The sequence below is a fragment of the Stegodyphus dumicola genome, chromosome X1, assembly GCF_044657685.1.
Source record: "Stegodyphus dumicola isolate Sdum_Otavi_A_Nest chromosome X1, ASM4465768v1".
In the NCBI taxonomy this organism is placed as follows: domain Eukaryota; kingdom Metazoa; phylum Arthropoda; class Arachnida; order Araneae; family Eresidae; genus Stegodyphus; species Stegodyphus dumicola.
In genome coordinates, this window is record NC_140780.1 from 33,250,618 (window position 1) to 33,266,744 (window position 16,127).

The 16,127-nt window shown below is 33.1% G+C and overlaps 1 protein-coding gene across 1 annotated transcript in view; it reads right to left on the reverse strand.

The window, feature by feature from the left end:
• Positions 1–5,619: 5,619 nt before the first annotated feature.
• The window catches only part of LOC118194561 (glycine receptor subunit alpha-2-like), a 58,469-nt gene continuing 47,961 nt past the window's right edge, over positions 5,620–16,127 (reverse strand). Inside the window, exon 8 of the mRNA XM_035365707.2 lies at positions 5,620–11,054. Within this exon, the coding sequence (XP_035221598.1) occupies positions 10,878–11,054 (177 nt within the window). The 3' untranslated portion in view covers positions 5,620–10,877. The remainder of the gene's footprint in view (positions 11,055–16,127) is intronic.

Consider the following 16,127-nt stretch of genomic DNA (forward strand, 5'->3'; position numbering starts at 1 on the left):
ATTAATTACAGCCCGGCCGGGTACTTAAATAGCATTCGCGCTACATTTCCGAATGAAATTTTAGGCATAGATCTCCTTGGTCCCTTCCCCCAGAGCGAGTTAAATAAAAATCGTTTTCTTTTAGTAATAGTAGATCATTTTTCAAAATGGATAGAAATTGTTCCTCTTAAACGCGCGTCAGCCAAAACAGTCGCAGATGCATTCTTACACAGATACATTTTAAAATACGGTGCACCGATAAAAGTCATTAGCGATAACGGAAAACAATTCATTAGTCAAATATTTGAAAACATATGCAATGGACTTGGCATACGCCATATCAAAATGGTTCCGTATAGACCACAGGCTAACATAGCAGAAAGAGTTAATAAAAACATAGTAAAAATAATTCGCAGTTACGTGAGCACACATCACAAGCGCTGGGATGGCTACATAAATGAATTAGCTTATGCTTTAAGAACGGCACATCATGATACTACGGAAAAACTCCAGCAGAATTATTCTTAGGCAGAAAGTTAATTACGCCTTTAGATAAATTATTCTTTGTGCAACAAAGAGAGCAGGAGTTTAAACAAAAAGATGTGCAAAAGTTGATTGATCAGGCGCTTAAAAGCTCGGATACGGCAAGAAATAGGCAGAAACTATATTACGATAGAAGACGCCGTGAAGCAGATTTTAAAGTTGGGGATAAAGTATTGAAGCGGAAATTTTCTTTATCAAGTGCCCCAGACAATTTTACGGCAAAGCTAGCTCCAAAGTTTGAAGGCCCCTATGTAATTCAGGAAATCAAAGGAGTAGTCTTATATCTTAAGAACGAGAGAGGGGAAATCTGTAAAGCAAGTCCCGACCAGGTGAAAAAATACTATAATCCAAATGATTTTGAAATCCTTAAAAGTTTCTTGCAGGACTCAAGTCTAAACGAAGTAGAAGGTCCAGAGACAATAACAACTATTCCACCACCCAAGAAACAGAGAACTGAAGAGAGACCTAGCCCTTCTACAACCCGGACGTCGGTATCAAAAAGAAAAAATAATTTTCAAACTCCAGCGTTTAAGAAAAACAAAAATACAGATGCACCGGGTAAAGAAACCGTGGTAAAGAGAAAAACACCACCTACAAAGGATAGCAGGAGAAATTACACATCAAGGAGAACGCGCACACGGCCACAGAGTCAGGTGCCAGCAAGGCCGCCGTTCCGGAAACTGAAACGACAACAGGAGGCACAAAAATACGACGAACAGAAGAAATTCAAGAAGGACTCCAGACCGGAGGACGTCAAGACCAGCCGTCCCAGGGATAAACGGAAATGACAACAACCAGACGATTACTCCGCCAAGAGGCCAGCATGTAGAGGACGCAAAAGAAAAAGTCAGGTGGACGACACTCGGAGGGCAGTAAGAGAAGATTAACATCCATGAAACCTCTAACTTGGGACCAATTCTGCCAAAAACGAATGACGGAGTTTCAAGCATCGAAAACTCAAAGATAAGTTAAAACCTTCTATAAATTTTTTTTCTCTTTTGTTCCGAAATGTTATGCATAAGTACGAAGTTCTATGTTTTGACGAAAGTCAATATGTCTCGGTTGAGACTTAGTTTTGTTTTACTTTATTTAGCTAAGGCAAAAGTATTATTTTCTTTAAGTGTAAAAGCTAAAAACAAGCATTTTCTGTTGGTCGAAAGACTAATTCTGTTATGTTAAAGCCAAAATTTGGCCGGAGATAAAAATAACTTCGTATTCTTGTACTAATAAGAATTTTAGTTTCAGTACCGCCAGCTTGGCGAAGAATGAGTAAAGTAAAAATTTATTTTCTCTTATTCATTTTATGGTAAATTGTAAAAAGCATATGTATTAAAATTTTGTAAATGTATGTAAATACTTGAAGGTTATGTAAAAGTAGAATTTAGTCTAGAAGCATAAAATTGTAGATGCTAAAAGTGAATGCTTAAAAGCAATGAAGTCAAAATTTAAGTATTAAATTGTAGATAAAGTCATGCTTTAGAGCGAAAGCCTGCATGTTTAAAGATGAATGAGGGGGAAGTTAGAATGAATGTGTTTTGTAGGGTTCTCCACCTACATTTGAATTTTTAAGACTATTAAAGTAGCTCATTGAGTTGTAGAATGTCGAGTAAGGTGTGTCTATTTGGTCGTTGAATTCTAACAAATCATGGTGGTTAGGGGAAGTGTTGTAAGACTAAAACACGAATATTCCCGTTTGACACCACACACGGTGGAGAGCCAGGGTAAAGTTAAATTAATGCTTGAAAAATTGAATGAATGTGAAGTAAGCAATAACTAAGAAAAACGAATCGTGTAAAAACAAAAATTTATTGTGTCAAGAAAGTGTAAATTATAATGTATGTAGAAAGATACTGATACTTATTCCTTCCAGATGCTGGAAGGAAAGACCAAGATTGATTGATGAAGTCCAGGAAAAGTTGCTGTAAGAAGAGAGCTTTATAACGATCAACAGAATTTAGTATACAATTTGTTACATAAGATTTTTTTTGTGTAAACGAAGTTCTCGCTAGTTAGTTCAGAATTAGAGAAACTTACAACAGGTCGTTTGTAGAACCTGCTTCCAAGTTTTCCAAATTCTGGCGGTGGCAAATGTAGGGTTTATATTTATTTTAACTAACATTTATTTTAAGTTTAAACTATCTTTCCTGTCAAGCCTTACTTTCCCCTGGAACTGCCAATGCCAGAATATGTAAATTTTAGTAGAACGCGCAAGGATTCAAATTATCAGCGGAAGTATTCTGATTTAAATAGAAGGAAACGAGTTCGGTGTGATATTCTTACTTCACGAGCGCGGAGGTAGTGAGCGAGAAATTGAAGAACCCCGCGTTTCGGCCTATGTGCTTGGCGGGAAGTAGTGTTAATCGTTCAAGTGAGCTTCAAGTCTGCTGAATTAGCAGCGGTGTTGTAAAACGCGGTGAGTTAGTTATTTTGGAGAGCCTCGTAGTTAGAGTCTTGTCTTTAAGTTCTTTTCAGGTTATTATTTTTATTTGACCGCCGAGTTGGCGCCGTCTGTAAGCGTCAAGAGCACGCAATTGTAATTTATTACGTTGAATAAAAAGGGACTTAAACCCTTTACAAGACTCTGTGTTTTATCCTGTTTTCACAGTCACCCCTTGGTTGCGTGCAAGTTGGAGGCGCGCAACGTTACAAACCATTAATCTAAACGTGTTACAAAAATGAAAATATCATATTTTTTCTATCTAAAATACATTCACAGCTGAACTTAATTTTAAAACACTGAAAAGTATATTTTATCTTTTTAAAATAAAAGTTCTTAAAATGAAGTGAGCTAATAAATAACTGAAGAATATTTTTTTGCTGATTTACACCTGATGTTCGCATATAAATTTAATGACTCGTGTAAACCTGTTTTAGTGTGCTATTGTAAAATATACATTAGAATGGAACGTTTGTTTTCATAAGATCTCCCAATATATCCGATAACCTAATCTAAATCAAGATTTTTCTTAAATTTTCTCTGGAAATATTTATTAAAACTGAATAAAGTGTGGACTGAATATGATAATCACTTCAGAAAAAACGAAATTCGGTGTAACTGGACTTCTGTCAGTGTTCGAAAATGAAATTAAATGTACGAAGTATTTCAGTTGTTCAACATGAGGTTGTACGGTAAACAGTAAAATTGTGAAGAACTTTCACAATTGTAGGTAATGTTTTGTAAAGTTCACAAATTTTAGTGTAGATTCGAATAAAATTTAAAGTTAGTTTCTTTGTAATATTTAGAATAGTTCAGCTACATGACCTATTGCATTTATATATTATTTTGAAGTATAATTTATCTGATATATATGTTATATATATATATATATATGTATATAATTTAATAAAGTAATAGAGAATATAAATGAAAATTATCTTCTAGGAAATGCGAAGCGAAGTAATTATTAATTGGAATTGGCAAACAAATATACTGGAACTGCCAATTAAAATGTAAAATAGAAAAATAAAACAAGAGAATTATTACTGATACCACAGGATGATTTCTGTTCAATTTTATAACATCCGAATGACATCGTAAAAATTCGGATATGTGAGATAATTCCCCGACGAGCGAATAGGATTGAATAAAAAAGCAAAAGTGAAATTGAAAATCAGATATGCGTGATAATGAAACGCGCATATCATGAATTGTTGATGGTTCTATGGAGAGGTTCCAGGTCCCCTTGATAAGTCGGGATCTATCCATGGAATCAGAAATAATTTTCTTGTTTTAATCTTTTTATTTACATTTTAACTGGTAATTTCAGCGTATATATTTAACCAATTCCAATTAATAATTACCACACTAGTGCACATCTGCACTCTAAATTTCAGTTCGCATTTCCTATGAGATAATTTCCATTTATATTCTCTATCACTTTATTAAATTACTCGTAAATAGTATCTTTGTAGCAATAGCTCAGAATTTTACTTTTTAGACCTATTAAATAAATTTTCAAATTAATAATTTTTAATTTTTTGTTCTTATTTTTCTTTACTATACATACATGCATATACAAGTAACTATCACATAAATTGTGCATATATAATTTTTAAACTAATAATTTAAACAAAGGGCAAACTAATCTCAGAACCAAAACCCAAATATGCTGCAAACTACATTAATTAATTCAATGGCAATCTTTATTAAATTAAAGCAGAAACAAAGTAAATCCGAAATCATATTCACCACTGACATAATGAATTGGTACAAAATATTTTTTTGTAGATGCTAAAATAATATAGTAAGAACAACTAGCAAATGAGACTTGCTCCAAAATCCACAGATGATCAAATGCCGTATAAAAACAAAATTCGCACAACAGAGAAGTGGAAAAAATGCAATAACAAAAGCAAAAGAATTTTATATCTCCCGATAACATCATTATTAGGGGGTTAATGCAATGACAGAAGAAAAAGAAAAAGCCTGTTTCTGAACCGACAAATGTACAAAAATATGTAATTAAATTAAATCAAAAAGATAAATTTATTTAAATTAATACCATGAGTCTAACCCTACAGCAGAAATGAAAAAGGCAACTTTCCTAAATTAAAATGTTTATAATGAAACGAAAGTGAATTTAAATATTCGAAAAAGAACTATTCAAAAACTATTAAATGTACAACAAATAAAGCAGTAATTCATTATATAGATAGCTGGATGGTTGGATAGCTAGATAGAAATAAAAATTTTAAATATTTAATTAAATACGATTTATGTCGCTCAAAATGCTGAGAAATTAATCTGAATAATACATAAAAGAATAAAATAGGATGTAAATCTACCAAAGGCAGCTTGCCATTTTGGTAGGTTTAAAGTTCTATTTTCGTCCTCTCTCTCTTTTTATATGCATAATAATATGAGATGATGCAATTATAAAAATAATGGAAACCTAAAATTAAAGAAATGATACAAAAGCAAAATTTAAGGAATTTAAATAAATTTAATTGAAAGTGCAATGACATAAATTTTCAAAATAAAAGAAATACTGCAGTATTATTTTCAGTTAATTTTACAGCATTTCAGGAAATTTGTGTTCATTTCAGTAGAAGTATTATAACTAAGAGAAACGTGACACAAGGAAAACAAACCAAATGTTCTTTTATTAAGACATTTATAAATTGTTTTATTTAAACATTCAGTTACATAGACTAAATATGCTTACATATACAGCCATTGTAAGGAATCACATTCTTCAACATAACATAATGCAACCTCAACATAATGCAAATTATATTTTGCATTAAAAAATAATAAATTGAATAATAAACCTCCTAGACATGTGGTAAGGTTTACCTTTACTCATAAATTTCACAAGCATTGAATGTAATTTTTTATCATATTCCATGGTTCAAGGAAATTGTAAATGAGGTACAAAATTTAAATGCTGCTTAGACACGAAAAAAACAGATGATAGTTTACAGGCCATTGCAAAGCACTGGCAGCGCAAACATTGCCTATGAGGGATAGATTAAGAAAACCGACAAAAATCGAGAATTAAAGGAGCATTGTATGAAGGAAAAGAGTGTAATAAAAGTGTTTTGTATAATACACCCGTGTGCAACAATAACAGAATTTGCAAATTATGTCTAGTTTTACGAAAAGTATTGAACCTAAGGTAGTAAAAATACCGCAGAAGAATTATGCAAATATTCACAGTCGAATACGCAAGCGTGCATTTGTCTGTGGAGCTGCAATAGTGAAGGGGCTATATACACATGAGGGGTTTTTTACGATTTATGTGCTCGTACTCCTCACGGCATTCGCCGGGTTTCTCGCAAAAGTTGGGTAAATTTTATAAGGTATCAGGCGAAATGAGTAGTCATGACCGAATGGATGACGGAATGAGATGGAGAATCATCGGTGGATTGGAGGCAGACCAATTACAAACATAGGTGTCTACAGAGGTCAATGTAACACCCAATGTAGTCTGCAATTAGTGGAAACAGTTTCAGGACACTGGATCCATATCGAGAAGAATTAGACAAGGTTGACCAAGATTCGTAACGACGAATAAGGATAGGTACTCGGCATTTTCAGCTTGGCTAAGAAGACTGCAACAACTTCCTTAACCCTACAGCACATGTCCAGGGAACTTTTGGGATGGCAAATTCATCTCTCCATGCTCTTTCGAAAAACGTCCCGAATTTGAAAACTGGTTTGCTGTAGCAGTGTGATCGATTGTCACAGAGATTCCTCGACTGCCTTTTGTCCAGTATGCAGTCACACTGCGCGAGGTGTCATACTGCGAAAGAGGACCATAGCCCATATTAGACTCATTTTCAGTTCGATATCACAACATGGATTTTGGACATCCTTACCTTATGAGCTTTACTGACAATCATGCCTACATACCATAAAATGACTTTTGAATGCTACATGTTTTTCTCTGTTTCATTAAAAGTTTCGATGAAATCTGTCCATTAGTTTTTCAGAAATTCGATGCAATATGTAAATTCCCTTAACTTTGTACACAAGTGTATTAATGCCACTATAAAGTTCGACATTTTACGTTTGATGTATGTTTCTTTCATGTGTATATTTTATCACAAACCTATTAACTTCATGGACCGTATTATTTAGATAATTTTGCATCTATTTATACGTAGGACGTTAAGTGTTTCAAGCATTTCCGTTAGGATAGAACGTCATTGTGTTAAAGCAGTTACTTCGAGTTCTTCTTTTGCGTAGAATTGTTTTATTAAAGAAAAAATATGAATGGAATTTTTTCATATTTCCTTGCGGATTACGATTTCATGTTTCTTCCGGATCATTCCATAATGTAAATATTTTTTCTTAAAATCGGTTTTGCTGTCAAATTATGTTTGTATGTATGTTATCATGCTGAAATTTCTATACCTTGAGTGCAAAGACAGAATGGAATCAAATGTTTGTAAAATATATATGGATATTTAGAATTCATACTACTGGAATTACTGTTAAATATTTTTTACCACCACAAGTAAATGCTTCTTTATTGTCATATCTTTCCTTTTTATTTAAACGTGATTTGCTTGCCCTTTGTTACTAACGAGGAAAACCGTTCAATTAGCTCAAACTTCATTTTATCTCAGGAAAGAAGATGTCATTATTTTCTAATCATTGGTTCATTTGTTTACTGTTATGTGGCTGATTATACAGCTTCTCTACCTTTCAGAAAACACCGGTGCGCGGTAATTCACTTCTTGTTCTCTTAGTAGGCATTCTCTGTATTCATAGCCAGCTTCCTAACTCAGCTAATGGTCCCGAAATTATACATTTTCCCTACTCATTTCTCTTCTTCTGCGACAATTGTCAACTTTTTAATTGTAAAAGAATAATATTTACGTATCTTTTTGAAATATTTTCTATTTGCTTGCAAGAATAACCATGCCTAAGTAACAGAACCACTTTATGCATATCTGTCTCATTAAAGTTTCCTGTTTTAAGTGTTTTGAAAAAAAATATATGCTTAATTTACTAAGTTGAAATTTTACCTCTTAGTTTGTAGGGTTTATATTTATTTTAACTAACATTTATTTTACGTTTAAGCTATCTTTCCTGTCAAGCCTTTACTTTCCCCTGGAATTGCCAATGCCAGAGTATGTAAATTTTAGTAGAACGCGCAAAGTATTCAAAATTTTAACAGAAGTATTTTAAGTTAAATAGAAGGGAAACGAGTTTGTAGGTGTGCTTTCTGGATTCACGAGCGTGAAGGTTGCTAGGTAGAAATTTAAGAACCGCGCGTTTCGGCCTGTGTGTCTACTTCGGCAGTTAGTTGAATCTTTCAACTTCTTATTGAGAAAGTTTGCTGAAATCTCAGTTGTATCTTAGAACGCGGTTAAGTTAGTCACGTTTATAGAGCCTCGTAGGTAGTGACCTCTTTATTTATTCAGCCTGTTATTTATTTTTAGTTGTACTTTATGATTTTTATTTAACCGCCGGGTCGGCGTAGTTTGTGAGCGTCAAGTGAACGCATCTGTAACTTCTAAAGTGGAATAAAAGGGAGTTAAACCCTTCTTAAGAGTTTGTGTAATTTCCAGTTCATAGCAGTCACTACTATTGCTGCGGGCAAGTTGGGGCCACGCAACATCACAAGTTAAACAAAAGTATATGTTTTCTACGAAAGCGGAAGAGAAATTTCAGATATATTTATAATAATATTATGCTACTTTTCAACTTTTACTTTTAACTTAACTAATTTTTTAAAATTTTTAAGTTAACATAACAGTGTCTCACAAAAGTGATTACAAACTTTTAAATCCGAAGACAATGTGAAACATCTAAATGCGTTAAACTGAAATTGTAAAATGTAATTTTCTCAGAGGTATGAATTTATTAGTCTTCTTGTTACCCTAATCTCAAGCATAAGATTTTGAGCTAAAAAAATCTGAATACTGAACTCAGAACTTTCGCTTTTATATGGGAAATTAGGCCACGAAAGTTGTGACATTGTGCTTTAGTAGTAATTAAAAAACTACGCTAATTCTTATTTTTATGACTCATTTCGTCACGTACCACTCAGTCTAGAAGTTTATGCATATTTCAGAGTAAGTTAAATAGTTTAAAGTGAGAGGAAATATAGTTAGCCGGCTGGAATTTGTAGAGATTTGGCTTTTGTTTCCGCTGCTCCCGTTTATTGAAAGGAAGCCGCTGGTGTAGGAATAGACATGAAATCCGGCATTTGAAAACATGGGCCAGTAAGCGTTGAACATTATTAAGCTTCGACTATTAGACACAGTTAGTGTTGCATCTTCGCATAGAATCATTAGTTTTGTTGCCAGTTAATTTATTGTAAAATTCCATCCACCAGTTTCCGTCAAAGAGACTTAAATTTTATGTCGTATTATTTGAAGTTAATAGCGACAAGGAGATAAAGATTAATTTTTACATTTTTTTTTTGGTATACTGAGTCCATTGCCCGATTAAGAAAAAAGGCGATAACTCGACGTTCTACAGACATAATTTATAAGTTTCACTAAGAAGAAATTAGTGATTAAGGCAGTTAAACACCCTTACACGCTCTAAGTGATCAGATTTTTTTGTTTAAAAAAGAATTCTTAACTAAACAAATTATTTTATTGGATTCCTATTAGCTTTCAAAATACGGTTCAACGTTTTTAGCACAGTTTTGATGTAATTTTCTTTAATTAATTCTAGACTGATTTTTCTCCAGTTATTTTGTATTATCAGTGTCAATCGCTGTTTTAAAAAACATTTGTTTTCGGGTTTTATTTTCCATTTCTCGTTAAATATATACTATGAGTTACATATATACTTTACTCGAGACACCAAGGAAATTGCCTGAGAATTTCGTATCTTCGTATAAGTGTATTACAGCCACAGTTCATGATTACATTTTAAATGGGCGATATGCAGACTCATATCCTAATCCTCTTCAGCCTCTTATAGAACACCTATAAGTTAAATGGTTTATTTCCTGAAATTCTTCTTTGAGTCTTTATCGTTTTAAAAAATCACCATCATGAAATGTTGCATTCCTAGTGCCAGAAATCGTATTTTTAGCAGATTTGGAGGAAAAAAAACTGAAAATTTCTGTCCATTCAATGGTTGTAGGACGTTTTCCTTAACTTTCAGTCATTATACCATTACAATGAATTTTTATCTTAATTATTTTTCAGTTTACAAATGCTCAAAATAATTATAAACTTCTTGAAATATGAGCTGTTTAAGGACATTTAGATCAGTCATCAAAATTTCACTGGCATTCCGCTGGATATTTGATGATATCCCAAATGCCCTTTGATTTTGATGTTGCTATCCTTTGAAAAATGATCGTTTCATTCCACAAAAAGTTATTAAATGATAACCATTTAAGCAAGTCTTTTAACAGAAAATTCATAATAGTATTTTCCTCATTGCAAACGAAGAACTAATTTCTAATCGCGTAGGCTTTCTTGGAGCAGGTAAGAAATAAAACATTACAACATGTTCCAACTTCGGTTTTAGAAGAATGTTATACTTATCAGATATTCAATAGAATAAATAAATATTTATTTACACTATTAAATTTTGTCATTTTTAAAGAACGTCAAAGCAGAACTGTATGGAAAGTAGATGATACAGTGAATACAAAATGCGTATGAAAAATAATAATCTTAACTATAAATGATATAATAATTCAATTTTGAAATAATAAATATTATCAATATTGGAATAAATATCCATTTTAAAGCCTGTGAAGAAAGTTTTGGAAACATTACATAGTTTTAATTGGGGAACAGCAGAAAATTTTTCACCTAAATGTGACATACACATTTACGGCTTTCATAACCAATTAAACTTTCACTTTAATTTCACAAGCACCACATTATAAATACAATACATACATATATACTACATACGTAACATAAGTCTACGTAACGTATAGATTTGCATATGCTATACAAAATACAATAAATGCAATAGGAAACACGAATTTAGATACCGTATCGATCAAATGAGGTGAATTCTGAAACCTATGGCAATGTTTATTAATCCAAGCACTTTTTCCAGATTTTCTTTCGCTGTTACCGGTGCCAATATTTGTGATCTGCAGAAAAACACGCAAAATAAGCAAGGAAACAAAAGCACAAACACTAAATAACTAAATAAACTAAAATAAAATTTCTGAATGTTGCGATCTTGTTTATTACTAGATTTTTGAGCATTCAAATACTTGCTCAGGAAACAGTAAAAATTTTTATAACATTTTTACCTTGTCTGAATCGCATTTGACAGTTTTATCTGAAAGAATAAACGCATGCCAGCGTTTAGAATGACATAGACCTGAAATCAGCAATTTACTGCACAATACTTGAAAATTTACAATTGTATACAAACCGTGCCTATAAAAATCCATATACGGCTTTTATTTTTGGGACCTTGGGCATAGACGTATACTTCTACTTCCAAAGTGCTTTGAATTAGAAAAATATTCGTGTTATGGCATTTTTAAATTACAAAAAATCCATTTTGGAGAAAACTACCAAAGTTAACTTTTGCTTACAGCCTACAGCTATATTACTTACAGCTCCCTGTAGTTATTTTAGTTTAAGTTCGTATTCCTTCTAAATATAAAACCCAAAACATGTGACTCCTGCACGACAAAAATTGACTAAGATGTTTAATTTTTAATTTTAAAATCAAATTGAGGCGTAGTATACAAACTGAATAGTGAAATGTTTAAATTTTTATGCGATTAAAAATGAAATATCTGCTTAGAAAAATGTTTCTTATGCTAACAGATTCGATGGTGAGCAGTGCTGGACAGACTGTTGAATGCTTTGACCAATACGGGATTTCCATTATAAGACCAATACAGGACCAATTGCTTTTACCAATACAGGATTTTATTCCCGAGGAAGATGATTTTATTCGCAGAATCTTATAATTTCATCATCTAGAAAACAATATAAGCCTTCAGCATATCGAAAATTTACAACATTATTCCCATAAATTAAAATGAAGAATATTTCTAGTCTAATGAATCTTTTTTTCTTTTTTTGTATGACTATTAGATCATGATTCTAGTACTTAAAACTTCAAAACTTATAAAATATTTAAACTAGTTTCATGAAAATGCGTTCGGTGTATATGTTATAAGATTGCAAATTAAAGAATTTTACGCATATGTAAGTTCCAGAGGAATATCACTGAATAACGTCAACGTAAAATAGATCTTGAATTATTCTATTTTATAAGTCGCAACTCAAAGAAACGGCACAAAAAAAAAAAAAAAAAAAAAAAAAAAAAAAAAATGCAGCAGTCCCAAATTTTGAAATTAAATGTCTCGGTAAATTGTCATACGGAAGTCAAACTTTCTATTTATAACTTTATAATGAGAATAAACTCTTGCTAAATGTAACTATAATTACCGGGGAACCGAATAAGTTAGATCTGGTAATTTTTTACATATTTCACTTTTTTAAAATTATAGATGCTAAAACATTAAAATTTTGTCATTTAAAACCTTTTGCAGTTGGTAGTATATGTCTACAATCAATGACTGCAAAAATAAAGACTACACAAAGGAATTTTACGAACACTGTGTATATATCAATAGTATACAGCGCGGTCGTAAACTATTTAAAAAAATAAGAGGAGCCTACCAGGAAGAATATTATTTACAATGGAAACTAAGCCTCATTCTACTCAAATTGTAAGGAAAAGGGAAAGCTAAATGTACAACTGTCAGCTGTGAAACAAAAGAGAATTAACGAATCCTAAACTGTATAATCTCACTCAGATCAAAGAAATACTCAAAGTAGACGTTTAAAATGGGGTCCTAAGAGTGCCGCTGTGCAATTTCTGTTGGCGAATGAAAGATTGGAGCATCTTCTCGTAGATTCTTGGTGTCACGTTTTATCTCATCCATTGCAACAACGACCTTTACAATGGAAGCTTCCACAAATTTCACAAGGTGTTTTGTACACTTCGGGTGCCCCTAGAAGAAGTATATCCAATGAGCATAGAGGCTTAGGTCTATCACGACCAATCCCCCGCCTGAATAAATGACATTCAAGAAGTGTCTACAGAGGTATGCGAAAACTACATGTCCCTCTATGCCGATGGAATAGCCTGAAACAAATCAGGCAGCACTAATTGCAGGAAGACACGGTACATTGTGCTAGTTAAACATTTTAACAACAAGTAAAACTCATCGAGCAATACCAAGAGTATTTGTTTAAGATGCTCACGACAAAAATATGCTGGTGTTTACCAAGACTTGTAAAATGAGAACTGCTTTCAGCTCAGACGTGTTCGTTGCGAGTGTTGAAGATGTTTTCCGAGGTAAATGAAGCTTCATCAATGAATCATACTAAGACAGAAAACTGTAGATTGGTAGTTGTCATCTGAAACATTCACCACTCAAACTCTAACCAGGAGGGATAGTAATCTTTGTTTAGACATATTCTGCACGTAGAAGAACAGCATTCGTTCATGTAAAACTTTCCCCACGTATTGCGATAAATATCATTGTCGGGTGCCATCGCTCACGCATATACGAAGGAATTGCAGGAAATCTTTGCAAGATATACTCTTCCGTTTACAGCGTTCGCACACCTCTCTTACGTCCCTAGCTTTCTTTGAGACAGTGATAAGCCACACAGTGTTCTATGCCGAAGTGTGGAATATGACTCATCAGAAATTGCTCATTGTCTAACATATGGGAATGCTTCAAAATATGCAAGATAATGCAGAAACTGGAGGAATGGGAACAGATTTTTGCAGTATGGAATAGTTCCCTGTCAATCTCTCTTCTCTCTTTTTTTTTTAACTGTATATATTATGAAACATGTATGTATTATGGCCAATGAAAATTATTATGAACTATGTATGTAATACATAACAGGCTCAATATATTATGAACTATGTAAGCATGTATATGTATGAACTGTAAGCACGTATTATGAAACATCTATGTATTATGAACTACTTGTATATAAGCATGTACTATGAACTATGTAACTATGTAAGTATATATTATGAACTATGTAACTATAAGCCTATATTATGAACTATGTAAGCATGTATACAAGATCAATGTATGCCCTTATAGGGCCCATGAGGTGCTGCCTCGGATAGTTGCGGAACCTGGACTAGACCCGAATAGTCTAAGTAAGCCGCACGGGTGTCCTGATTCTGCTCTCAACTGTCAACTGTCAACTGTGCTTCGAGTTTGTTTGACCGTACATTAGATCCATATCTGCCAGTTTGTTCCTCGTACGTGTAATTTGCCATGGCCTTCGCCAAGTCTTTTCGGATGACAGTATCGTGCTTCTGATCTGAAGCACTAAGAATGTGATACTTTGTCAAGAACATTTGCTTCGGCTGGCTGTCAAATGTCAAGAACATTTGCTTCGGCTGGCTTGCTATTGAACTTTGGCAAGCCAATTAGCTGGAACTATCAATATTGTTTCTGTTTACTGAAAATATGCATATGACACATTCTTGAGGGTAGTATTCTGAAGATGAGTTAATTTTGTTGAACGATGACTGAAATGATGTTAGAAATGAGGATCTGAACTCGTTGAACATGATTCGAATTTACTTTGTCCCGACACATTGAAAGGGAAAGGGACCCTAGGTTCTATTATAAATATTGTTTATATTGATGGCTACTATCACGTGTATTATTTTGTTGAACCTGTTTGTGAACTTTCTGCATCTGTTGGGTCCCAATTTAAGCCTTTGTGAGTTCAAAATCTGTCAACAGGTCTTAATTTGAAACAATAACTTAGTTTAAAATTTCTTTTCTAAATTTTAGTTAATTCAGTGGCAATACTCTCATATTGACAAATATTAAATTTTTTGACATTTACTTACTCATTTTTACAACAGCTTTTATAATTAGCTATTGGATATCCGATGCTCAAGTAATTCTGAAATTTTACTTCTATTTTCAAAATTATACATTTTATATAATCTTGTTTTTCAGTTAGACAATTTCGTCTGTAGCCTCGCGAATTCAAGAATTTGTAATTTAGTGGAAGTTTAATTAAACCTTAATATTAAGAACGAAAGTTTATGATCAAAAACAAACATAAACACGGAATTCCTTTCAAATTAAAGCTAATATACTTCTTCTTTAATATTTAAGTCACTATTAACTTAATAAGAATGCTAATACATTCAGCAGTACCCTCGCTCATGAATAAAGAAATTCTTTGTAAACGGTGACCTACTCGTTCCCTGAAAACGATAGGTATATTGGCAGTCAGAACTGTTTAGGCATCCGATTTAAAACTGTCAAAGGAAGGACAGGCCGTAAATTTTAATTATAGCCTAACTTAAGTTTTCAGTTATGCTAGTCATTCTGCTATATAATAACTAACGGATTGATTACAACACGGCAAGCGTGAGCTACATGGATGAAAAGGGATACATTTTTGAAAGATTTTGTAAGGAATACTGATTTGTGTTCACATTACATGTGAGAAAATGAAGGAAATCCAAAGCAGGTAGTTCCATCAGCGGAAACCAAGCCCAGGTCAAGCTACAGAGTTCAGCTAAAGGTAATGATAGTAAAATTTCTCAAGTTCTACCCTTATAATATTGTATACTTATATAAGTCATTAGTATTTTTTTTTGAAGCAGGAGACGTGAAAAACGTTCAGTGCTCTCGCTAGGACTCAAACCCTGTACATCTCGAGTAAGAGTGGATTATGCTCACAGTTGCACCACGAAGGCATGCGGAAAGAAGCGAGAAAATACCTTATATCTTTTTGATTTTGTACAGTCCATATTTAGGGTAACGAACTCAAAGATTGGGTAGTAAGTTGCAGAGGAAATTTGAATTACACCTCAAATGGTCACTCTGATTTTCCAGTCGTAAGACGAAAAGGCTTATTCTACTTCTGACTCATAAATAAAGCAATAATAGCTTCATGGATAGAAGAAACGGGCCTCCCTCAAAATGATATGTCATTACAAGGGTTTCGATGCCCTCATGCATGCCAGTGAGGGTTCGTCTGGACATGAAACATTTGCAAGGGTGCCCAACATAAAGCTGTTGGCCAGCACTATTATGACGAAGTATCCTTATACAGCAATCCCGAAAAGAGCTTATTTTAATTGAGTAAAAGTATTTTCTATAAACATTTGGCCACTTTCAAAGACTTTT